Genomic DNA, 26,464 nt, shown 5'->3' on the forward strand with positions numbered 1-26,464 from the left:
CACGAGACCTGAGCTGCCCATCATGAACTGGGTATTATTTGATTTATGAGGGAGTGCACAGCACTTCAAAAGAACTCCTTGAGGGGCTTCCCTGGTGGCGCAGTGGTTGAGAATCTGCCTGCCAATGCAGGGGACACGGGTTTGAGCCCTGGTCTGGGAAGATCCTACATGCTGTGGGGCAACTAGGCCCGTGAGCGACAACTACTGAGCCTGCGCATCTGGAGCCTGTGCTCCGCAACAAGAGAGGCCGCGATGAAGAGGGGTGCCCGCTCGCCCCAACTGGAGAAAGCCCTCGCACAGAAACGAAGACCCAACACAGCCCAAAATAAATAAATCAATTAATTAAATTAAAAAAAAAAGAACTCCTTGAGTCTTCTAATTTATACAGAAACAAATCTAGGGAACATGTATGGAAATGGATATTAGGGGATTAGGATCGTAGTAGAAAGAACATAAAGTTGAATCAGGCCTTTGGACTTAGACTGGAACTTACACCACTGGTTCTCAGGCCTTCAGACTGCAGATCTGGGGACTTCTCAGCCTCTGTAATTGTATGAGCCAATTCTTTATTAGAGATCTCTTTCATATATATAAAGTTATATATATCTCCTATTGGTTTTGTTTCTCTGGAGAACCCTAATACAAGCAAGTTATATAACGTCTATATGTCTTAATTTCCCCATCCTGGAAAATGGGGATAAACAGAGTTCCTACTTCCCAGAGTTGTGAGGATTAAAAATAGTTGATACACTGAGTTTGCTGAGGTCAAAGCAGTATCTTACATGTTTTCATATCCTTAGCACCTAGTAAAGTTTATGGCAGAATGCTGATGTTCATAAATATTTGTTCAATAAATGACTTGATCAATTTTTAAAATAATCCTAACACATAAAACTGTATTATTCATTATTTTTTATTCAACAAATATTTATGAGTAACTACTATGCTCAGGTATTATGCTAGGCCCTGGGCACACATTTGGGAACATAAATATTATCATCAAGAGGAAAATGAATCATTGATACAGACTATGTAAGCTTTTTTTTTCTCACAGAGCTATTATTCTTTACATAACAATTCATTCCATAAAAATTTCCTTTTATGGACATAAAATAATAAAAAATGAATAGCACATGCACTGGCTTCAATTACTTTCTGAAAGTCATATTAATTTACTTTTTGAAACAAAGAACAAAACAAAGTTTAAACAGAAGATAAGAATTTAAATAAGGGTATTTGACTTCGTTTCTTTTAGTTAAGATGATTTCAAATTTGTTGCCCTCAGACCAGGGCCATGTACTTAACTCTTGTTTCAAATAGGTTGATGATTCTGAGACTTTCCGTATAGTAATGCTGGTGAATATAACTCAGGCCATATTTACAGATTAATTGTAACATGATTAAATTTTACATTTCCTTAACCGTGTGTTGGTTGGTGTAGTTTGAAATAATTAGATTATAGGGTAGCCCAATTATTTGGCTTAAACAGTCATGCATACACCCTAGGGCTTAATTGCCATGAATAAATCAATACCACCCGAAATTCATTGGCTGTCATTGACAATAGCTTTAACTGTATGTACTTGCACAGTGTAAGAAATTCAATTAGCAGGCCCATGATTAAAACTTTAGCCATTAAAATAACTGCTGGCTATCTCCTAGAGATCAGTTTTTTTCTCAGTGTAGAATCTGTAATCCTATCCAATTTAAACTTTACAGTCATTTTTCTCAAGACAGACTATCTAGTTTTGTTTTTTTTTTTATTTTTTATTTTGGTAACCATGAAATACAGTACACTTCTCTTTAAAAAAACTGGGAAAATCATAGGGCTTAAAAATTCGTAAAATAATTAGACCAGGGTCTTGTCCAGGAAAATCTACCATTAAAGATAAAGAAATCTTAGAACATTATGACTAGTTACAAAGAAAGAAATCTTTGAACATTATGACTAGTTACAAAAAAAGATATTTACAATGGAAAACGCCTTATATTTACTCTGAGAAGCAGCAAAGTAAAATTCATGATGAAGCTACCGCTGATTTCGACATTTTTATTTACTAGGTCGTCGGTTTCCAGTTTACTGTTAGGTTTTAAAAGATGTTCCTAAGCGAAAGGAAAGGGAGAATGCCTATCCATAGGCCGGGGGGTCGGCTATTTCTTACGATCCGGTGAGCGGCGAGCGAGGCGTGTGAAACAAGGGTAGGGGCGGGAATTAGCGACTTAATAAAACTCCCAGCTAGCGAGGAAGCTAGCCGGGTGTTAGACACAAATAGAGCAGAACAGATTTGGGGCTAATTAAAACCACCACAGGACACTCCCCCTTGCGTTAGCGGGGCCGGGTCTCCAGCATTCGCAGAGCTGGGGGCGGGGACTAGTTCGGATTCAAATTTAAAGCGGGATGCCCGCGCGTGGCCCAGCAGGTGCCTCCAGCCCTGCTCCCCGCGGAAGGCGTTTCCGCCCCTACCTGCCCACAGGGCCGGAAATTACCTAGAGGGGAAAGGCCCCTCCTTTGTTGTCAGTGTTTGAACAGCGCGGAAAGCCTTAAAAAGTGCGCAGCGTAGAAGACGCGGGCTGGTTCGCCCACCGATACTCCACGCTTCTCCACCCTCTTGGCCGCTGTGTCCCCTGCGCTTCTTTTAGAATGCCACTGGGGGAAACCGGAGTAAAACTGGGAGGGGAGTGAGGCGGTAGGAGTAGGGATGATAGTAACAAGGCACAAGTGCTCCCCGTACTACCCTTCACAGATTACGCAACGGGAGGCAGCCAAGGGGAAGTAGCGCATGTGCGGACTGCTTTTCAGGCGCGCGGAGAAAGTCGCGCATGTGTAGAGCCCAGAAGGAAAAAAGAAGCGAAGGGGTGACTGGCAGGTTGAGGGCGCTTTAGCTACTGAAGAACCACAGCGGCCAGGGGGCGCGTGCGCAGAGCGTCCGAAGGGGTGGGGCTCTTCCAAGGGGACGGCCTCGCGCGCCCCCTGGCGCGCGCCCGGGGAGAGGAGGGAGCGGGAGGGGGCGGAGAGGAGGGAGGAGGCATGGAGGGCGGGAGGGGGGAGGGGAGCCGGAGCGAGGGAGGGTTTATCGACCGGGCGATTTTGGTTAAAATATTCAAAATGGCGGACGGAGGAGCAGCGAGTCAAGATGAGAGTTCAGCCGCGGCGGCAGCAGCAGCAGGTAATCATTACAGCATTTTACATATTCATATTCATACTCAACCCCGGCTCCCGCTGCCCCCCCCCGCGACTTAGCATAATTTATTAGTACTCAGGATTATTATAATTAACGGCGGGGAGATGGGGGGCCGGGGAGCACGGAACCCCCGCCGGGCGCCGAACGGAGGGGGAAAGAGGCTCGGAGAGGCCAGGCGGAGGGGGAAGACAAGGGGCAAAGGGGGCTGCGATCCACCGCGCTCCTCCTGCCCCAGCCCACCCCGCTGCCGGCTCGCCCGCCCGCCGGCACCGGCCCTCCTTCTCAGCCGGCCGCCGCCGCCGCCTCCTCGCCGCCGAGCCCGAACCCGAGCGGGTCCGCGGCGGGGCCGCGGGGCCGGGGCAGAGGGAGAGGACAATAAAGACATTTTACATATTCATAGCTGCTGGGGCGGCGGGGCGCGGGCGGGCGACCCGGGCCGGGCGGGCGCGGGTTGGGGGGGGCGTGGAGGGGGAATGGAGGTGGCGGCGAGCACAATGCCGGGGAGGCGGCGGGGCCGGAGCGGACCCCGGCGGCCGGACAGCCGCACGCGTCCTCCCCCCGGGAGCGGGCCGGGGCGGGGGGGCGCTTCCCACCGCGGGGGGCGGCCCGGAGGGCGGCCGGGGGTGCGCCTGTGGAGAGCGCTCTGCCGGCGCCCGAGCCCCGCCGCCGCCGCACCGGGGTCCGAGCGGGGCTGAGCCCGGGGGTCACGGACTCGGGCACCTCGGCCGCGCCCCACTTATCTCCAGTGTAGCGGCCTGACCCGAGCCAGGCCTGCGCTGTAGGTGGGTAGGGGTGAGCGGTCGCGGGCGCTGCGAGGTGGCCTCGGGGCGGAGGGGGTGGGGAGCCCGCGCAGGGGTCCGCTTCTCCCCCTTGGGGGCGGACTGGGTTGAAAGCGGCCCTTGGGGAAAGTTGCCCTCCGAGGGGCAGGTCCTGCCGGGCCGCCCCATGTGCTCCGGGCCAGCGGTAAGGGGTCTCAGTGGGTGCTGGTAAAGCCCCCTGTCCCCGGGCGGCCGTGGATTCCCGAGGGAGTTGGGCTGAAGGTGCTTGGCGCGGTCTGATCTCTGTCTCCCCCTGCCCCTTCCCGCCCCCCCTCCGCCTCTGCGCTTGACCCGGACCGACGGGGCCCGGGGCCCTCGACGGCCTCTCGCTCCCAGGCCCCAGAAGCGCCCGCAGGCCTTCCAGGAACTCGGATGTAAAGCGCTGCCCTCCTGCCCCTGTCCCAGAGCCGGCTGGGCTGACAAGTTGATAATATTCTTGGTTTCCCCTCTCCGGCTGGGAGTTGGGTAGGGGCGGGGATCCCCTCTCCCTGGTTCTGTACTCCTGTTTTCTTGCTGGGTGCTGGGTCCTCTCGATTCTCTGGTTAGCTGAACCTCTCTCATTTGAATAATGTCTAATTCGGGGAGGTTTATATTATTGAAATGGCCGCCTGGCTTTCCCCGCCTCTCATGTTTAGTAATTCAGACCTTTAATAACAGCCACTCACAGCCCAACGCCGTGTTTATATTTTACATTCGCCCCATGTGCTTTTGTGGTTCGATATGATTCTTTTTTTTTTTTTCCTTGGCAATCCACAGGGCTCTGAGATCAAACCCAGGCTGTGCTGGGAAGAGAAGGGGGAGAGCTAGGCCTTGGCTCCTCTAGCAGTGGCCTAGGCCTCATGTTCTCTGCCGCTTGATTTATTTACTAATAACCAAAATGACTCTCGCCCCCCCACCAACTTCCACACACATACCCCTACTCCGCGGGCAAAACAAACCCTCTTGGGGCCTTAGCAGCGTTCAGACAGCTCCGAGCTAATAAGCATCAGCTCTGTCGTGTTTTGTTTTCTCTTAAAAAGACTTTCTTAGAGTTTGCTGTAATATTGGGCCTAAGAAAAAAAAATCCATGACTTCTCATTTTCAGAGGCGAATGAAACCTATTTTGGTTTAATACAAATAAATCACTTTGTTTTGGGGCTAGTTCACCCCTGCCCCTTGGCTCCTACCCCCAAGTTAAACACTTTCAGGCTTTGTAAAGGTCTGCAGGATTTGTAGAAACCAGTAGTTTTTTCTAGGAGTTGTAGAATAGGTAGGTATTTTAGAAATTCCAATTAACAGCACTTTCAAAATTCCTCAGTGCTGCCTTCCCTTTTCAGCCTCTTCATTCTAATTTAAAATGGGCTGATATTAATTTTGTGCTATCACTGTCATAGACTTGCTTATTTTAATTGTAGCACTCCTGAAAACAGAAATGGGGTTATGGTTTTTTTTGAGTGTTTGTGTCATGGTTAAATGAGTGAAAATAGAAGAATAAACACAGGCACTGTGTCTACCCTGATCTTGGAACTTACTCCCCTCCCAGCACACCGACCCCTCGTTCTTTAAGTTGCCAGGATTGATTTTATGTTTTATGTAGACTTAGGACATTTGGTCTGTGAAAGGCAGATAAACTTTTGCTATTTAAAGAAATAGTAATTTTGATTTGGTGGCTTTCCCTCGGTAAAGTTTTCTTTCTTTTTAATTTTGTATAGTTCTAATGTGTTTTTATTAAAAACATGGAGTTGCTTCTCATTGGTGGATTTTTAACCCCAGCTAGTAAAGTATCAGAGGAGTGTTGTTTAACACCAATGTGTTTAATCTTTGAAATTATATTAAGGCACTTGATAGTCGTTTGCGAGATACATATTTTGTGAGACATTAATCTTCAGTTTAATTGACAACAAAATTCTAGATTTAATGGGCTAAAAGCAAGCCAATTTCAAATAACCAGTTCTTACTATTCTTTTACCTCCAGTATGCTGGCCCTGAATGCAGCAGGAAAAAAAAATCTGTAGCTTTCCTGAGAATGTTCAGGTGAATAACTGCTTCAGAGACCTGAAGCATGAGGTTGGATAGACCAAAAAACAGTAATATGATTTCATGCCTTCAATAGCATATGTGTTTGCACCCGATTCCCAAGATGTGGTCAAACTGATGATGTCATTGAACAGAGGACAAGGTGCAGCTAATTTGATTTATTGTCCCGAGGTGAAGTGTAGCAGTGAAACCTTCTCATAGGAAAACCATTTATCTCAGGACAGTTTCCTTTATAGCTGCAATTTAACCACTACCAAGGCTGTAGATATTTTATCCAAGATGATAAAATGTACATTGCCTTTTACAAACAAAATTTTTTTCTTCAGTTTTTGTGATACAGGAAAGGATGACTATTGTTAACTGGCCTTATATTTTGGTTGGCTTTCCATGCTATTGTAAAAATTCATTTCCTCAAATTCTCATTTGGAGACTATGGTTTTAAATAAGTATAATCACAGAAGTGATCCATGAGCATGCTTTAGATAGGTTCTTTATAATCCCCCAAACTCCGGTAAGAAGCTGTGTTTCTTGATTTAATCAGAGCATAGCCTGGGATAAAGGAGAGATCATATTGGCCTCAGTAGCTATTTCAATGAGTAAAGTGAACTTGATGAGGATGAGGGCTGTATATTCTGTTACGTTGAAATTATAGTGTTTAAGATAAGGTAGAATACTTACAGTAAAGCATGTGCTTTGCAAACAGATTTTTAAAAAAATAATTCAGAATTCTTTTTGGATTGTCTTAATTTAGTCTAGACAAGTTGTGCATTTTATTTTGATTGATTAGTGATTTTTAAAATTGTTCCACTGTGAGATAGTGATTCCACATATGATTTTTGACCTATTATATTTTCCTGTCAGACATTTTCCATCATATTTTTAACTAGTTTATCTTAAAGTGATGATTAAAATGTCCTGGGAATGTGGTAGAATTGCTGTGACTTATTCCTAACTCTAACTTGTGAGCCAAGCTTGATGGAGTATTTTAGGTTACTTTTGAGCCTTCATAAGTTTATAACCTACCTGTCTCCTTTTGTATCTGTCAGGTGGCTTCCCACGAGTTTTCAGAAAACCCATTGTTACTTCCTTCTTAACTTGCCCCATCTAGTAATTATAATGGTACTTATGAATTTAGGTCTTGAAAATTTATGTGACAGCTGACCAAATATTTTTAATTTCTAAAAGGACCGTTTTTCCAAGCCATTACTGTTCAAGTAATTTTCAACCTCGGCCCCAAACTAATTTCTAATTCCTTTCATTTTGTCATTGTCAAAAATCCCAGTAGTCAAGGAAAAAACAAATAGCGACTATTATTCAGGTTTAAATGGTGTCGTATTCTGCCATATTTTAAATTCACTATTCTCTGCTTTGATAGGCAGTATAAAGAAGAAGGAATAAAATGTGTTTCATTGCTGCATAGGTTGAAGTAATTATTAATCTGTTATTCATCTGGTCAGTGGATTTTGGAATAAGTTTAGGACTCAATGTTGAATTGCTCTCATAAAGCCACCAAAGATGTTTAAAGGAGCCTTGAATATCTTAAGCAGGTGGTTCTAAAATGACAGAACTGGAAATTTGAATGTTGCCTTTCATAAGTATTTGCCATTAAAAATGAAACATTTAAAATTTCTTCAATCTGTATTGCTTGATCTTGAGTTTAGGTGTGTGGGTTTGTGTGTTTAAGTTGTGTTTTTAAAATTGGTCTCTCACTTTCATGAATGTCTGTTCCTTTGTACTAGGAGGACTATAATATAACGTAGTAGTGATTGCCTTAATGTTATCAGTTATTTTTGTTTTGTTTTTAATGTTGAAAGCCCACAGCTTTAGTCTTCTTTCAAGCACTATTAAAATTAATTTTCTTTTAAAATACTGGTGTATGACTGTCATTAATTTGCTTTTATACAGGTGTTGGTTCAGTTACAGTTTTTGTGATTAGTAAAGACTTACTATGAAGCCTAATTTTAAGCAGGAATGTGTTTTCCTAATGGAAATGATTGTATTTAGAACTATTTAAATAATTATTGTTTGCAGAACAAGTCACAGACAAAACATGTCTCTTTTTGGCCACCCATGTTCTTGTTTCTTTTGCCTCCTTTAATGTTAAATGCCTGAGCAAACATGTTTATTACTTATTTCTCAAGGAAATCTAATATTAGGTATTAGAGTGTGGATTTGATTGTTATACATCTGCCTTATTTGAGTTTCTGTATCCCTCCTAAATGAATCCTTTTGTCCTTTTCCTCTTTATAAGGGAACTCTTTGGGCCAGAATTTTCCTTAATTCTTATCCTGATTGTGTTGCTTAAAAATATCTTTTTGAGTGAAATCAGGGTTGAAAGAGGTAATAATTATGGTTCACAGATTACTTATCCATCTTCTTTTGCTGAATGTTTTTGCACATTGTTGACATTTTGTAAATAAAGATAGTTGAATAACTTAATAGATTTATATTTCTTTTTAGGAATAAATTGGTTTTGTTTTGTACTGAAATATTTCTGACTATGTTCTAAACTGGCAGTGAGCCCTTATAAACTCTTTCAGCGGTAATAGCAATGGAAATAAAAATAGCATGAGTGGAGCCAGTGCTTGACTTACTGATGCATGTACAGTATATTTAGAATTTGGAATATGAGAATTGTCTTGAGTTTCAGAACCTCTGATGTGAAGAAGCTCTGTTTATAGAGTTCTGTGTTTTTACCGCAGGATATTAATTTATTGAGCATTGATAAGATATTTGTACTCAGTGACTGATAAAACGCCTTTGTTTTTGTTTATTTTCCCAGTTAAGCAAATACTCAAGTTTTCAGTGTTGCCTAGATTTTGCAGATAGGCCTAGCAATGAGCAAAAGAAAAATCAGCAAGCCTCTAGATTTATCAGATTCTTTTTAAAAGTACTATCCAGGAAACTAGATATTCATCCAGAAGGGGATACATAATATTAATTTTTAAAATGACAACGTGAAGCACCAAACTTAGCTCAGTGTGATTGTTGGTAGTAGATTTACTCAGCCTGTGATATTGAAAGTCCTTGCAAGTACAGTTTAATTTGTCACATGATTTATTTCATAATTCTCTGTGTAACTTTATTGGTTTTTTATGTTGGAGTCATACATAGTTCTAGTATATAAAGTTAAATCATTAAGTTGGTAAAGTAATAAAAATTATGGGTAGGCCTTTTTTTCTTTGGACTGGTGAGCTTTCTCATTGCAACAGAAGGTATAAACAGGAATGGCTAGGAAGTGAACATTTTGTTGTGTATGTTAAACAACTCAATTGTTTTTGGGACTTCCCTAGCCATCCAGTGGTTGAGACTCTGAGCTTCCAAGGCAGGGAGCGAGGGTTTGATCCCTGGTTAGGGAACTAAGATCCCACATGCCAAAAAATAAAACAAAACAGCTCAGTTGTTTTTAACACGTGGTCATCTCCTCCAGAAACGGAGTTGTACTGACTAGCTTTCCAATCTGCAGAGTGAATATATTTTTTAGAGAAAAGTGACTTAGCTATTTTCTTGTTTTAGTATACTTATTTTAATAGTCTGCTTAGTGAAAAAATGCTTTTTTTTTTTTTGCTGATTCATACTGCAGTAGGCAAGTATATTTTAATCAACCTTTTAAAAATAATTATTTAAACATTTCTTAGCTTGCAAAAAAATATCTGCTGCTTTGTACGTGGTCCCTATGCCAGTTGTCTTTGGGGCTAACAAGGGAATATAAGACTTTGCTGTGGAAGACTGCTGTGGCATTTACTTAGCAGGGAAAAATTTTAAAGCAATGTATGTACAGTTGGCCCTCCACATTGGTGAGTTTGGTATCCGTGAATTCAACCAACTGCAGATCGAAAATATTGGAAAGAAATATTCCAGAAAGCTCCAAAAAGCAAAGCTTGAATTTGTTGTACCTGGCAACTATTTACTTAGCATTTACATTGTATTCAGTATTATAACTAATCTAGAGATGATTTAAAGTATGTAAGAGGATAGGCATAAGTTATATGCAAATATAACATCCTCTTATATAAGGAACTTGAGCATCCCTGGGTTTTGGTATCCTTGAAGATTCTGGAACCAATCACCTGTGGTTACCAAGGGATAATTGTAATTACATATTAAAATTTATAATAGATAATAATGATCAGAGTAGAAATCAAAGTGTGTCCAAGTGTGTAGGAACCAAAGCATCCTAGAACTGTTGTAGCTGGAAGGTAATTTAGATACAATCTATCCTAAAACCTTTACAGATGAGGAGGCATTATTCTCAGGCGGTTTAGTGACTTGCCCACAGTCTCTTCACTATTGAGTAATGGACGAGAACACAAGACTTTCTAGTCTCCTCCTCCCCATGCCCCCATCTCTCCCTCTACCACATTGCTGCTAGTCAGAGCAGACTTTTAGTAGAAGGTGAGATTTTTAAGCTGAATTTAAACGGGTGAAAAGAATTTAGAGGAATGGGAAGACATTGCCAGGGAGGTTGTGTTCAAGATTGTGCTGTATACGTAAAAAATGAGGTATTCTATGTGCAGGGAGGCCATTGGAGGTTTTTGAAGTAAGGAATCCTATGACAAAAGCGGTCAGTGTTCTAGGATTAATATGGTGGTGTGCAAGTTGATTTGAAATAGGAAGGGAGACATTGGATCCATGGAAACCAGTATATAAAAATTAAGGTATGTGGTTTGTTGACTAATTGCTTTAAGCTATAGAGATACAAACATAATAAGACAATTACCGGACCTGAAGAGGCTTTCACTCTAACAATGATGTAATGAAAATAGATAATCCATAGTAAGGATGTTGAGAATGTTGTCCAGTTACATCACACAGAATAAGGACCTTTGGGAGAAATTCTTGCCTAGTCTTTACAGTAAGAACTCTCTTATTTCTGACCAATGGTTTTGTTTTTAGTCTTCTGGACACTGAACTAATTGACTTTATTTCCTTTTCAAATCAAACTACAGTGTTTAGACCAAATTATTAATCTGAAAGTTTAGATAGGCAATTATGGTGTCCATAATTTTTCTTAGCCTCATTCCCAGTTCCATTTTAGGTCCTTAATGTTTTGTTTTGCATTTGTTTTATTGCTTCCATCTTTAAACTCCTGTTATTTTGTCTTTTATGTGGGCTATGTTATATCCTTTCTGGAGCAAGGCAGGTATAAATACAATAAAATTACTGTAACCATGACATAATGATACTGTGTGTATTTTTATAGTCCCTTGAAATTTATAGCAGCACTCTCATTTTCATTAACTCATTTGCTCCTTTCAGGAAATATTATTATGCCCATTTTATTTTTGAGTAAAATGAAGCCCAGATTAAGTGACTTTCCCAAGGTTATGTGCTTAATGAGCACAGAATGTGTTTGGGGAATAGCAAGACTTCTAGGTTAGCTATTACTGAGGCTGCATATTGGAGAGTGGTGGAAGGCAGGTTGGGACTCTGTTCTGGAGAGCTCTGAATGCTGTGGGTTGGTGATGCAGGAGTTTGGATTTCATTTGCTTGGCAGTAAGGAATCACTGAAGTTTTTTGCTCTGGACCAAGGAGCCATAATCAAAGTCCTTAAAGTGTTTAGCAGCTAATTAGAGTCAAAGAGGATAGCAGGGTTTTGAGCTTAGATTATCAAAAGCAGTGCCATGAACAGAAGTAGGGGAGTTGGAAGACGGAACCGTTTGGGGGAATAGGCGATAAATTCAATTGTAGACCTGTCATTTGAGACATGATTGGGTGGCTCTTATGAGGTTGCAAGTTTATTGTGAAAATCAAGAAAGTTTTACTGAATTAAATGTGTGATAAACATACAAATAATAGGATTGAGATTTATGCTCATGCCACTTTGAGTGTGGACTGAGCATTGAGTCTGAACATTGTAAATTCTAGGCATCTCATTTTGGCTTTGACACTGGCTTCAATAGTTGTTTCAACAATAAGATGGTGATAATACCATTGTCACAGGGATGCTGTGGGGAATAACAAATTGATAGCAGAAGCATTTTTAAAGTACTATAATAGTTTTTCTTACATGAGCACAAGAGTAAAATCAGCAATTTTATTACTTGTGCTGCTGTAGAGAGGGAGAAGCTTTAGCTTTTAGATTGATTCTGTGGGACACCATACTGCAGGTTGTACATTTCCATGTGCAGCCAGCACCTGGGGAGAGGGAGGTACACCCCAATACTCTTGAAAACTACACAATGGAGGTATTGCATTGTGGCAAACATAAACTTGTCCTTGATTTCAGGGCATTCTCTTATCTCACACCCATCCCTGCCTATGCATTCTTATCTTTTACTACTTCCTTAAATAGCATGACTCAACAATTCCACCAGGAAGTCCCCTTATAGACCCACCACAAACAGTTTCTTTTATCAGGTTTTAAGTTTTTTAAAAATCGCCGTAAAACTTTGTGTTGAAGAGCTGTTCTGGGAGGGTGGCTATATTTATTCTGAAGCGTGGGCTTTCCTCTCCTCTCCCACTTCACAGTTCTGTCATATGACCTGAAAGTAAGCCCACTGTTTTGGTCAGTCTGGTGTTTGGGATGCTCTGTGAGAACCTTTGCTCACAGGCTCACACTGTTCCCTCCCTTGGAATGTCGTGGTATGTGGTGTGGTATAGTGAAAGTGGCACTTGGAGTTGGGAGACCTGGGTTCCCCCAGGTGACTGGGACAAATTACTTCACCACTGATTTTTTTCTTCTTCTTCTTCTTTTACATTTGTAAATAGGAGAGTTTTCAAACAAAAGGTCATTGGAGTTCTTTTCAAAATGAATTTTAGGCAGAAGCTTAATGTTAAAAGGTGAGTGGAGCTGTTCTGATTGAGATGGGCACAGGGGCAGTGGAAGCATCCTCCCTCTACTCTCCACAGTGGCCCTTAAGACCCTTCCACAGGATCCTTAGGACTCCTGCTGGGTGCACTGTTTGAAAACAGTTATCCTTATTTATCATATGGGACCTATCTGTCCTTTAGTCTATCTCCACAAATAGCTGATCTCTCAAGCCTGTGCTTCTGTCCTACTTTGTCTGAATTTAGCACTTAATTTGTGTTCATTTAGCTAATTCAGCACTTCATTATACACAGTCTTATTTTTTTCTCTAATTGAGTTATATAAGTAAATCTTGTCTCCTCCTAAGAGCCTTGAGAGCAGGAACACACTGCCAGGGACAGAGTAGACATTTAGCAAATGATGCTTGATTGATTAAATTAGGGGTTCTCAATCTTTGCTGGGATAAGACTTGTCCATGGAACTTTTTCAGCATGCAGAGGCCCAGACCTTACCACCTGAGTTTCTAATAAAAGTAGAGGTCTGGTCATCCATAGTTTTAAAAAGTTTGTAAAAAATGATTCAGTAGCATTGAATGATTGCTTGTTGCATTTCAAAATTATTGCTTACAGTATCTTCAACTTCTCAATGCACCATAAAGGCTCCACAGTGGAAAGACAAACAGAGAACTAGGAAACTTGGATCCTTATCCTGTTTGTAGCATTATCTAGCTTTATGATGTTGAACAAATCACTTGACTTTTCTGGCCCATAGGATTCTAAATTGACAAATTATGTTTTATTTTCATACTTTGTTTTTCTTTTTAAGCTGTGGCGTTCTTCAAAACATGTTTTTGGGTGAAAACCAGTAAACACAACAGATACTTTGAGTAGCTTGGCTTCCATCTGAATACCATTTTAATAGACGTATTAAGAATACAGAACATGATAGGCTTGATCCTAACTCAGCAGCAGAGCTAAAACATATGGGGAGTCTGAAATGGTAGTATTTAGATTTTAAACTTGAAACATCTTACTAGAATGTGAATGAGCAAGAACAGTAAGCTAATCAGGAACTGTAATATGTGAGCATGAACTGGATTGTAATTAACCAACCAGACTGGTCCTTCTGCATTCATTTAATTCAATAAATATAGAGCTTTCTTCTATTCCTTGCCATGCACCCAGCACTGGAGAAAGAGTAGTGAATAAGACAGATACTCTCTGTCCTCTCAAAGCTTACAGCATTTGGGCAAGTCATACATTAAATAACACTGTTCACAGTTAATTGAGTAAAATATGGGAGATTCAGAGTACTCTGAATAAGATAGGGACATAAGCGTAAGATAGGGACACCTAATCTGGACAAAAGGATTTAGGATGGGCTTCTGAGGAAGCAGTGTTTACACTGAGACATGAAGGGTGACTGAAAGTTAACAGTTCAAGCCTGGGAGTAGGAAGTGCGGTTGAAAATGTTGCAAAGGGAGCAACATATACATAATTCTTGAAACAGTGAAAATGCGGCACTTTCAAGGAACTGAAGTTTGGCCTGGCTGGTCCAGGAAGAGTAAGATTTAGCTGTAGAGCTGAAGATGATTTCCGAATTATGAGGCTATTTTCATGATCTTTGTCCTTTTTTAGTGGCCAAATACACAGGCAAAATTTGTGGAAGAGATTCCATAACTTCTAACAAGTGTATTAATTTCTAGTGATAACAGTAATAAATAATGTTTACCACGTCTTTGTGCCAGTTACTAAGCTTTACATGCGTTTTCATATTAATCTTCACAATGACCCCATGAAATGTGTACAGGTGTCATCCTCTTCATCTTTCAGGTGAGAAAACTATACAGTGTAAAGAGGCTAAGTGGTACACCTAGGTCTCTGACCTATTTGGTATAGCTGTATGCAATTAAGAACATTACTATGCTCTTAACCATTAACTTCTGCTTCCAGTCAAGTTGAATGATGAACTATTTAGCAACTATTTCTGAGTTTATCCTTAGTGCTCTTATGCAGTTCCCAGTTCCATATTGTGTGGTCTAGAATCAGTGGTGCACTCATCTCCATCTTGCAGTTTGGGGAGATGGACAATTGATTAGCAGATTTAATATTAACCTAGCTTTCAAGCATACCCAGTTGTTGATTATAAAAATATTTTGAAGCTGTTTGTATATAGATTGCTGATTCTGGTAATCCATAAATCCTGAACATTTTGGAATTATATTTTAAACTGAAGCTACTTGCCGATGTTAACATCCAGATAATTTTCATTTGGGGCATCATTTATTTTTGTTGTTGTTGGCTAGATAGGAAATTAGGAGGTGTGTAAAATATTTTAATGTTTCTCAAATGAGTTGTGACTTAAAATTGATACGCTGGCAAGTACTGGGGATTTGTTTACTACTCCCCTTCCCCCACCAAGCTGTAATTAAGCCAGCTTTCAGTTGAGAAACATGACAGTTGATTATTGTTTCTGATAAGTTAGTCCTTTAATGGTATTGGTATTCCCTATCATATACACCCTGCTTAATCCTTCCCTATATCACCCTGTTTATTGTTACAGTGTTTGTGTCTGAAACATTTTTCTTTACACCACGGTGCAGAGGTACTTCCCTCTGAGTGCTTCTTCATGCAGTCAGCCAAGAAGTCTGTTTTGGCCGACTGTAATATATATTAACTCATATGCCAATCACAGTTAGGAAGGAATTGGTGAAAATCCTCTGATGTTATGAGAGACATTGTAAACATCACAGAAGCCTGAGAAGACAAGTTAACAATTTTATGAGTATTCCTGGAAGAAATCATGGTGTGATTTCAGAGGATTAGACTGTAGTGTCAGAGCCATTGCCAGTTCCATGATGCTGGAATCACATCTTAATAGTTACATCCTGCTATAAGACCCAGTATGGTGCTGATTCAGTGATTGAACCCCTTTCCTGGAATGCTCCTGTGGGTGTGCAGACCCATGTACCCTAATTAGATGCACAGTGCATCCACATCCATGCTCATACCCCAGGTGTGCCTGCCCCTCTCATGTATGTGTACATAATTTAAAAAGGAGAGACTTCCCTGGTGGTGCAGTGGTTTAGAATCCCCCTGCCAATGCAGGGGACAGGGGTTTGAGCCCTGGCCCAGGAAAATCCCACCAGCCATGGGACAGCTAAGCCCGTGCACCAGAACTCCGTGCTCTGGAGCCCACGAACCACAACTACTGAGCCCATGCACCACAACTACTGAAGCCCGTACGCCGAGAGCCCATGCTCTGCAGCAAGAGAAGCCACTGCAATGAGAAGCCTGCGCACTGCAACGAAGAGTAGCCCCCGCTCACCGCAACTAGAGAAAGCCCGCGTGCAGCAACGAAGACCCAACACAGCCATAAATAAATTGATTAAAAAAAAAAAAGGAGTCAGTGTACATCCTACTTTTTTTTTTTTTTAAAAAACATGGTTCCCTATTCTTTAAGATTTACCCAGGTAAATAAACAGTCCTTTTTATTTGCTAGGTACAACCTCTGGGTAATTTCAAGGCTAATCTTTTTTTTTTTTTTTTTTTAAGATCTTTTAACTTTATTTAGTTGAGTGACTTCTAGTGGCATAAATAACAAGCGATAGCATGATCGTTGAATTATTACTCACAGTGACTGTAGCTGATCAAGGTTGAGTCGTCTTAGGTTAGTCAAAGAGGCCCAGTGAAGTCACTGGAGGGGCAGTTTTCACCTTATCTTATAAAACTGGAAAATATTGACATGTCTGCAGGTTTCAGTTCTTCAAAAACTAACCTAACCTGCCTTTTTACCTAATAATTTTTCACAAATATCCTTCCACACCTTACCTTATCCTTTTTAATGGTTACACATTATTTTATTGTATTGATGGACCAACCTATTTACTTGTTCTTTTTTGGTGTATGTTAGATTTTTTCCATAGTTGTAGATACAGAGTTCTGTTTTGTTTTTTTAAAGATAAATCATTAGGAATAGAATTGTAGCATAAAAAAATTACACACTTAAAAATTTTGTACATGTCAGATTGCCCTTGAGAGAGGTACCATTCTATATTTTTACCTATACTACATATTTTATGTATAATATTTAATAGTATCAATTTCCCTGCAGTGTCTCTTTTAAATTTTTGATATGTTGATAGATGAAACATTGTTTTAATTTTCATAGTTTTGCTCTAAGTCGAACATCTTATTACATTTTTTTCTGTATATTTTTCAAATGTAATGTAAAACTGATTTACTTGTTTTTTATATTATAGGAAATTTTATTATGCATTATCGCTTTTTTTTAAACATCTTTATTGGAGTATAATTGCTTTACAATGGTGTGTTAGTTTCTGCTTTATAACAAAGTGAATCAGCTATACATATACATATATCCCCATATCTCCTCCCTCTCGCATCTCCCTCCCTCCCACCGTCCCTATCCCACCCCTCTAGGTGGTCACAAAGCACCGAGCTGATCTCCCTGTGCTATGCGGCTGCTTCCCACTAGCTATCTATTTTACATTTGGTAGTGTATATATGTCCATTCCATTCTCTCACTTCGTCCCAGCTTACCCTTCCCCCTCCCCGTGTCCTCAAGTCCAGTCTCTACATCTGCGTCTTTATTGCTGTCCTGCCCCTAGGTTCTCCATAACCTTTTTTTTTTAAGATTCCATATATATGTATTAGCATACGATATTTGTTTTTCTCTTTCTGACTTACTTCATTCACTCTGTATGACAGTCTCTTAAGTCCATCTACCTCACTACAAATAACTCAGTTTCGTTTCTTTTTATGGCTAATATTCCATTGTATATGTGTGCCACATATTCTTTATCCATTCACCTGTCGATGGACACTTAGGTTGCTTCCATGTCCTGGCTATTGTAATTAGAGCTGCAGTGAACATTGTGGTAATGACTCTTTTTGAATTATGGTTTTCTCAGGATATATGCCCTGAGAAAGTAGTGGGATTGCTGGGTTGTATGGTAGTTCGATTTTTAGTTTTTTAAGGAACCTCCATACGGTTCTCCATAGTGGCTGTATCAATATACATTCCCACCAACAGTGCAGGAGGGTTCCCTTTTCTCCACACCCTCTCCAGCATCTGTTGTTTGTAGATTTTTTGGTGATGGCCATTCTGACTGGTGTGAGGTGATACCTCATTGTAGTTTTGATTTGCATTTCTCTAATGATTAATGATAAAACAGTGATTTCTCTCACTTGTTGTATTACACTAGTTCTGGCCCTTTCATGAAAATGTATAACTTCTTAAATATTCTCTTTCCATGAGTAGCCCCCCCGCAATTAATTCCCATACCTCTTTTGAATAGCAGTTTAGGGACGAGAATATAGCTGGGGTCTACCCTGGGAACACTTAAACATTCCCTCAGCCTCCACCATGTCCTCCAAACATGCACAGTCTGAGTTAGATACCTCTCCTCTGTTTCTGTAGATCCTATTCTGGCATCTAAGTTACTACTTTTAGTTATGGGTTAACTTGTTTCTCTTTTTTATAATAGCTTAATCTCTGTGCCTCAGGGACTACATTTCATCCCTGACATTTAACACATGCTTGCTATGTATTTGATACTCAACAAATATTTATTGAATGATGTTTTTGATTCTCAGATTTTTTTCTAGCAATATACCTTTAATAGCAGAGGAGAATGAACTTGTATCCTGAGAGAACCTGGGAAAAACTGTGGTGGCCCATATAATTTAAAACTATTAGCTATGAATTCTTTATTCTTTTTTGTTATATATTGGTGATTGTTTTATATATCAAATATTTTAAATTATTCAGCTTTTCAGTAAAATTTACTTTCCAGGAAGACAAGCATGTTTATCCTATGGCTTCAAGTACTCTACCAGAGATCCTTGGCAAATCAGTCTCCTGATAGAGGAAGCACATATGAAGTGAAAGGAGCATCAGCTCTGGAAGCAGACAGACTTGGGTTTGAATGCTGGCTTTGCCGCCTACTGGCTGTGGGCCACTGGGCTAGTTATTTAGCCTCTTTGTAGTACTTTACAGAATAATCTATTTCATTTAACAAGTTTATTCATAGTAGATATTTATTGAATGCCTACAATTTGCAAGGCATTGTGCTGTTTGTCAAGTTTGTGATTGTAACAGTCATACTGCTTGCCTTCATGGAGCATCCAGCGTGCCAAAGTTCTCTTCCATGTGACAATTAGCATTTACCCTCCTTCCCCTGGATCTGTTGCTGATTTCCCATCCACTTATCAGTGCTTCAGCAACAACCAGATCTTACTTATCTGGAACCAGCTGGTTTGCAGACTAACCATAGTTTATAAGAAATAGTGCATTTTTGAAAGAATGAGAAATGATCAGCAAAAACATCTACATATATTCTGTGTGATCTCTCATTGACCCCTGCCTGGTGCTAGGTGTATGTACCCCCTTGATAGTCAGATGCTTTGCTGGCAGCTGTCTATTAGTTCTTCATTCATAGAGAGGGAATAGTTGCAGGTCATCTGTGGTGCTGTGGTCCTGGAGAGCAGAGCTATGCCTTGCCTTTGCACAAAAATGTTTCTTTTAACAGAAGGGAATTTTTTACTCTGCCTGCTCTTAAGATATTTTAATTTTTAATCAGATATTTGGGAGGACAGGGGTGAAGAAGGAATGGAAAGATAATGCAGATTGGGAAGTCTAGGAATTTATTCACTACCTACGAACGTGGAACTGACAGGACTTAAAATCATTTCAGTGCTAGATTGAACTGGGGTCTAACCTCCCAGCAAGCTTGGAGTTTTCTGGGGTTTGAGGAACAGGGTATTTGAGGAAGCTGACAATGAGGAGGAAGGTAATTTAACTTCTGAGTGGAGATGGCTCAACAATGTTATGTGTGAGCCCCAGTTGACATACAGCAGTGACATCATTGTAGAGTCCCTTGGTTGCTAGGAAAGATGACAGTGACCTTGAAGGAAAGAGGCTCTCTAGCAAAAACATGATCTTGGCATGTCGTGGAGTTTAAACACCTGCCTAGATTATGCCAGGTAATTGGAAAGCTGAGAGGTCAGTAGACTCAGATTGTTGCCATGCATAGGGTTTTTCCTAATATTTGGGGGTGGGGAGGAAGAGCTCAGATAAGAAACGGGTTATAACAACAGTCTGTTTGTTTTTCCAGGTGTACCCTTTTGGCCATTATCAAGTAATTTTAATGTTTTCTTTATCAATTTTGACTGTTTTATTTTTCCTGTTTTGAGTGCTACCTGTGGAATAATAAATATTTCTAAATATTGTATGTAACTTTAACCATACAGTAAGTTCAAATTTACACAAAGTCATTTCTAACTACATTGATCTAATTTCTGTAAATAAAAAAATTATTTGGGATGTTCTCTGATCTTTCTTCTGTTTCCCGTCTTAATTTCCCTTTCCAGTTACCCCATGTTAATTGAGAGTTGAGTGGTTTTTATTTTTTAAATCTGTGTATCATACTTCAATTCTTTGTCTCCCTTGACTTCTCGTATGATTTTGTTTTCTGATCCATTAAATTTAAAAAGAACATTTTCCTTATGATGCATTAATGCAAACTTTATCCATTTGTTACATTTTGTCCACCCCAAAATTTAATGTGGTTTGTAGATATTCCTAAACTATAGCAAGAAATGCAAAATATAAAATAAAATCAAAATTCTAATATAAAAATCTAATATTTGCTTTCAGTGGGGCACAAATACTTCTCTAAGCTTCATTGTAGATGGCGCAAAAAAAGAAACCCAGGCAATTTATGTTCATAACATTTGAAAGCAAACAAACCTTTGTTTTAAAAAAGCAGAACTCCTGACACTAAGATCAGAAGGAAATGGCTCCTCAGAGACCTTATAAACAGGACCCCATGTAATGGAGTGAACAGTGGCCTTACAGTAGTTCTACTATGCATGCACCAACAAACTTCATAAGGCCCCTCTGTAGGCCAGATGCATCATCATTAATAAAGACACAACGTGGTGGGGAGATGAGGAGGATTCAAAACAGAGTGTGGCTTAAAAGGGGAAGAGATTTTGGAATAATTAGAAGGATGGAGATGTTGCATATCCTTTAGGCAATCTTCCATAAATATTCTTTCAACTTTGTATAGATTATAAGCTCTGTGAGGACAGGAAGTTTATCCGTTTTGTTCACATTAGTACAGAGTTAAGGGCACAATGTAGGTTACTAAGAAGTCTTTTCAGAATACATATGCACTGGGTTTGAAATTATATTTGTTGGTGCTTATCATTGACGTTAGATGATCTTGTTCAGGGAGATGGCTACTCAGGCAGCACCTCAAAGGGTAATACCACATGGGCACGCTCATTGGCGGCCTGATTGTCAGTAACTTGATTTCGTTACCATACTTACAGGTAATTGAGTTCAATAGAACTGACTCTTGCTAACCAAATACAGAATAGACAGAAATAGAAACAATGCCTGTTTGTGTTAACCTATAAATCTGTTATGAGAAATATAATTGTGAAGTGGACCAGAATTTTTGGCCATTCAGCAGTACATTATCTCACTTTAAGAGAAGCCAAATTTGTAATCAGAAGAGTTGCTTAATGACTCTTTTTTGGTCAAGGCCAAAGAAATTAATTAAATATGCTAATGGTTAGGACGTACCTTCTCTGCCGGTTAGGATGTATTTTGCCCTGAACAGTGCTGGGCACGTCCTGAAAAATTTTTGTTTTCTAGGCTTCCTATTTCTATTTTTAATTGTTTGCCACTGACAGAAAGAGAACACTAGGTTAAATAGACTACTTAAAAACTGTTTTTAAATAAGAGGGAAAGGTTGAAATTTGTATTGTTTGTGGATCTAAACTCCCTGTGGTGTTCTTTGTTTTTTTTTTTGTTTGTTTGTTTTTTTTTGCGGTACGCGGGCCCCTCACTGTTGTGGCCTCTCCCATTGCGGAGCACAGGCTCCGGACACGCAGGCTCAGCGGCCATGGCTCACGGGCCCAGCTGCTCCGCGGCATGTGGGATCTTCCCAGACCGGGGCACGAACCCATGTCCCCTGCATCGGCAGGTGGACTCTCAACCACTGCGCCACCAGGCAAGCCCCCTGTGGTGTTCTTGTTTGCCATGCTGGTAAGGCATAGTTAACTCCCAGTTATAATAAATGATGCTTATCTTGTATAGTTTTCAAAACTTTGCCAGAGTAAAAGAGCCTATCTAAAAGTGCTGTCCATGGGAAACAATTCAGGTGGTGATTTTAGTGCATACTACAGGTGTACATACACAAAGAAAGCTGTGGTGACTTAACGGTTATATTTTGGCATTGTAGTCACAGTTGAGACTCTCATCCCCTGACCCCTTTTTTAGTTTAATTCTAGCAGGTGCTGGGAATGCTCAAAGCAGAATACATAGCTCCTTGAACAACAGCAAGCTTTGAAAAGTGATCACTTTAATGCAGACATGAAAGTTTCCTGTCAGCATTAAACCAGAGTTTAGGAGCCTGGAGTGATGGAAATTGACATTAGGTAGAGCGACCAGGTGGTATTAGGACAGTTGGTTGTCTATTTGGAAAAAAAAAAATGTGTGTCAGGGTCATACCTTATACTATACACAAAAATGAATTCTGGAGAGATTAAAGATTTGAATGTTCAAAGAAAAACTCAGAAAAGTACTAAGACAAAAAGTAGGAATTTTTATTTAGTTTTAGGCATGGAAAAGCTTTTTGACATGGCGTACAACTCAGATGCCATACAAGGGAAAGATTGATAGGTTTAACTATGTAAAGTATTTAAGGTTCTTCCTGCCGAAAGCCTCTACAAATATAATTAAGTTATATGGAGAAATATTAGTAGCCTATAAGAATGATAGAGTTAATTTTTCTTAATTTATTAAGTATCATTAGACATCAATAACAAATGACAGGCACCCCAATAGAAAAATGGTCAAAGCATATGAATAGGCTATTCACTGAGAATAAGAATATAAATATATGAACCCTGATTAAGAGCCTCAGCTATAAAGACAGCCTTCTTCAAGGCGGAAATATAAAAAACTAAAGGATGAATTGGAAAATGTGTGCTTTGGTAGGGTAGTGAGGAAATTAACGTTAGGGAAAAGGATAGAGTTGAATACTGGCCATGATTTAGAGGTAATTTAGGAGTGTTTATATATATACCTGTACACACACATATATATGTAATATTTGGTAATTTTATTGCTTTAAAGGAGGAAGGTATATTTAAAATTATGAAATAGTTAAGTAGAGAAGGGATTCCTGCCATTCCTGATTTAATATGTAGGACAGCAGATAAATGATTTTTGTTTATGCCTTGGGTAAGCTTGTGTATTAATTGTTAATTTGTTCCAAGATAAGCGTCTCATGGATAATTGAAAGTCAGCTATTAACTCACTTTTTCTTGTGCTTTTGTACAAACATCTTTAACAAATGTTCCCAGAGTCCTGATGAAGGTTCTTTTTTTGCAGTGGTTTAAAGTCCTTCCCCAGAGTTCTTCAACATTATGTTTATGGGAATATCCATTCTGATTCAGAACTCAACTTCTGGAACTCTTGCATTAGGGACTCCTTGTTTTGTAATGAAATTGTCACCCAGGAGATAGCAGTTAACCTCTCCTCCTTTCCTGTTTTACTCATCTGCCTCATTGGCCAGTGTAAAGCAATAACCTTAGCAGAATGATATCTTCCATTATAACTCATTTGTCTTCTTACAGGCATGTCTCCAAATGGTCTACAGAATCCTTCTTCTAGTGCCAGGTGAAATAACTAAATATTGTATTTAAAAAGAAGGAATCGGAAACCTCATTGCTTCTAGCTACTGCTGGGTAGTAAACATAGTGAGATCAGCAAAAAGTTACTTGAGCACATGAAGTGATGCTGTTACAAGAATTTGAAAGCAAAATTTGCTGTGGATAAATAAGTTGACAGCAAGGTTAGTTGTGTGAGCTGAAAAATTAACAGACAACCTCAATTGGGAGTATTAGCTTAAGATAGAATGGTTCTGGGTAGTATAAAATAACAAGTTATCAAATTTGGTTTTGGCCCATGTGCCAGGCACTGTGCTGTGTTTTACATGAATTATCTAATTTAATCCTCACCTCAACTGTGATACTATGATATAGGTATTGTTGAATCTCTGTTTTGTAGATGTGGAAACTAAGGTACAAGAAAGTTACGTAATTTTCCAAAGTTAACATCACTAGAAAGTGGTGGACTTTGTTTAAAATAATTTAAGGGTATTGATTCCAGTTTTTAGCTAACATTAGTTGACTTCTCTGTTTGATTGGTTAAGGAAGGTATTTTTAGCAGAAATTCTTTGTTATTGTCAATCGCTTTTCTTCAAGTTTTTGGAAACAAAGTTACCTGTTGGGTGGCAAAATAATTTTAGAGATAATTATGTGTTTAAGTGTTTATCGCTCCTTCGCACTTTTTTTTTTTTTGCTGTATGTGGGCCTCTCACTGTTGTGGCCTCTCCCGTTGCTGAGCACAGGCTCCGGACGTGCAGGCTCAGTGGCCATGGCTCACGGGCCCAGCCACTCCGCGGCATGTGGGATCTTCCTGGACTGGGGCACGAACCCGTGTCCCCTGCATCATCAGGCGGACTCTCAACCACTGCGCCACCAGGGAAGCCCTGCACTTCTATAAAGCATTGTGGACATTAATTTTGTATGAATTAAGAAGCACAGTTTTCATGCTTTTTGGTTTTGGAGTTGAGGTATCAATTCTGAGTTGTTCAGCCTATCTAGTGACAGTCAAAATAAATGCCATGAATGAAACTTTCAGCACTCTGAACAGTGATGTAAAAGTAAAATAGGACGTGGATACCTTTGGAAAGTGTGTGTGTGTGTGTGTGTGTGTGTGTGTGTGTGTACACCAGTTTTCTGTTCTGGACCTCATGGAAGAGCTGCTTGCCCTTGTTATGTTGCTGAAAGACTTTTAAAGCTGGTATTTGAAAAATAGATGGAAAACTGCTGGTGTAAGAACCCAAATCACAGAAGATTCCAAGACCAGCTTTCTCATAGTAAAGGGTACCCTTACTTAGCTACCCTTGATTTTACCCTTGTAAAATCAACCCAGATCAGGAGCCACAACTTAATTTATATGGACCCAAGTTTTCATGTTTGGAATTGTTACTTGTTTTTACTAGCAAAGTAACAGAAAGTACAAAACCTTTACGAGTTTGTGCTAATTGTAATTGTTTTGTTGTGAAACGATACTTCAGATAAAGTAATATATTTATGATGGCTGCTTTTGCATAGGATAAATATTATATCTGTACATTATAGACAAAATTCAAAATTAATATTAATATATTAATATGCAAACATGTGGGCATATTCTCTTTCTGTCTCTTAGTCCTTAGTCTCTCAAAATGAATTCTATCTTTATTTGACTCAGTCGAATTTTGAGGAGGTGTCACTTAGTTGAGACCAGATCTTTGTTCTTTAGTGCCACTGTGTAACAGATGTTCACCTACATCTATTTCCAGCTCTATTTTACATTTTAACTGGGGCTCTATCGCATGGTAGTTAAGAATAGTAGCCCAGGAATCTGACAAATTGGTTTGAATACATGACCAATAACTTTCTTCCTTCAGGAAATTTCATTGCTTACTATATACTAGGCATTATTTTAGGCACTGAAGAAAACCTGGTCTCTGAGAAATGATCTGTAAATATTCTTCCTCACATAGCTGTGTTTAGAATTAAATGAGATAATGTACATAGATTGCTGAGCACTTTGCCTGGAAAATGGAATCCACAATTTTTTTTTCCTACCCTGGGATCTGTAAAAATTGTATATGTTATTTCTTATTACTTTTAAATCTTTTGATGACTTGGAACCCTCATAGTAGAAAAGCAAGTATGAACAAGTGCTAACATTTTTAATGTGTCATACAAATTTACAAACATAGCAAATGATTAGCCACATTTGCAAAGGCTCCTTTGATTTTTAAATACTGTCAGTAGATAAGCAGTAAATTGTGGAAGCCTAAATAATTTATTCATATCAAACAAAACAGCAAAATGAACACGATGTTTAATGTTACCTGTAATTTTTATTCTTTGCAAAGTAGATTTTGCTTAATTTTTCTCTTAAGTTCTCCATCTCAAGTAATCATTAGACTTTGGGGTCCTTGAGGGTTTTGAAGAAGCCAAGTTTTGTTAATTTTAGTACCTCATTTTAGCACAGTATTTAGCTCATAGAAGATATTAAGTAAATATTTATTAAACTATTTCCTTGAATTAAATTCATTTCAGGATTGGCAGTCTTCATTTTAACATGTCCCATGTATTATAATTAGCATCATGCTCACTACCACGAGCATACTGATAGGCCTAGTAAAAGATACAGATGTTAGCAGCTCTTACATAGAACTATTTCTTCTTTTGCTCTCTTATCTGTATCTGCCCTTCATAACTGACCCAGAGTAGAGTCTTCCTGTGTCTTCCCATGTTCTTCTACTCATCCTGGCTCTGAGAATCCTGAGCACTGGACATCTGAGATAGCAAAAGGTCCTCCCGGTATAAGGCTTGCTGAATTGAAGGCTGGAACAATATGAGAATATAAGCTCTGGAGCTTTGAGATTGGGAATACACCTTAGGTTGGAGGGTAGCATGAAAAGGAAAAGGATGAGTTTTTGTGGGTCAGGAATTTGGGCATGTCTTAGCTGGGTCCTCTGCTTCATTCTCTCGAAAGGCCGTAGTCAAGGTGTTGGCCAGAACCATAATCTC

General features: G+C 39.7%; 1 protein-coding gene across 1 annotated transcript in view; it reads left to right on the forward strand.

The window, feature by feature from the left end:
• Positions 1–3,106: 3,106 nt before the first annotated feature.
• POU2F1 (POU class 2 homeobox 1) overlaps positions 3,107–26,464 on the forward strand; it is a gene marked incomplete at its 5' end in the record, with an annotated part of 173,525 nt that continues 150,167 nt past the window's right edge. The window contains one exon of the mRNA XM_082649327.1: positions 3,107–3,167. Coding sequence (XP_082505453.1) covers positions 3,107–3,167 — 61 coding nt within the window. The remainder of the gene's footprint in view (positions 3,168–26,464) is intronic.

This window comes from Grampus griseus, assembly GCF_964374135.1.
Source record: "Grampus griseus genome assembly, chromosome: 1".
In the NCBI taxonomy this organism is placed as follows: domain Eukaryota; kingdom Metazoa; phylum Chordata; class Mammalia; order Artiodactyla; family Delphinidae; genus Grampus; species Grampus griseus.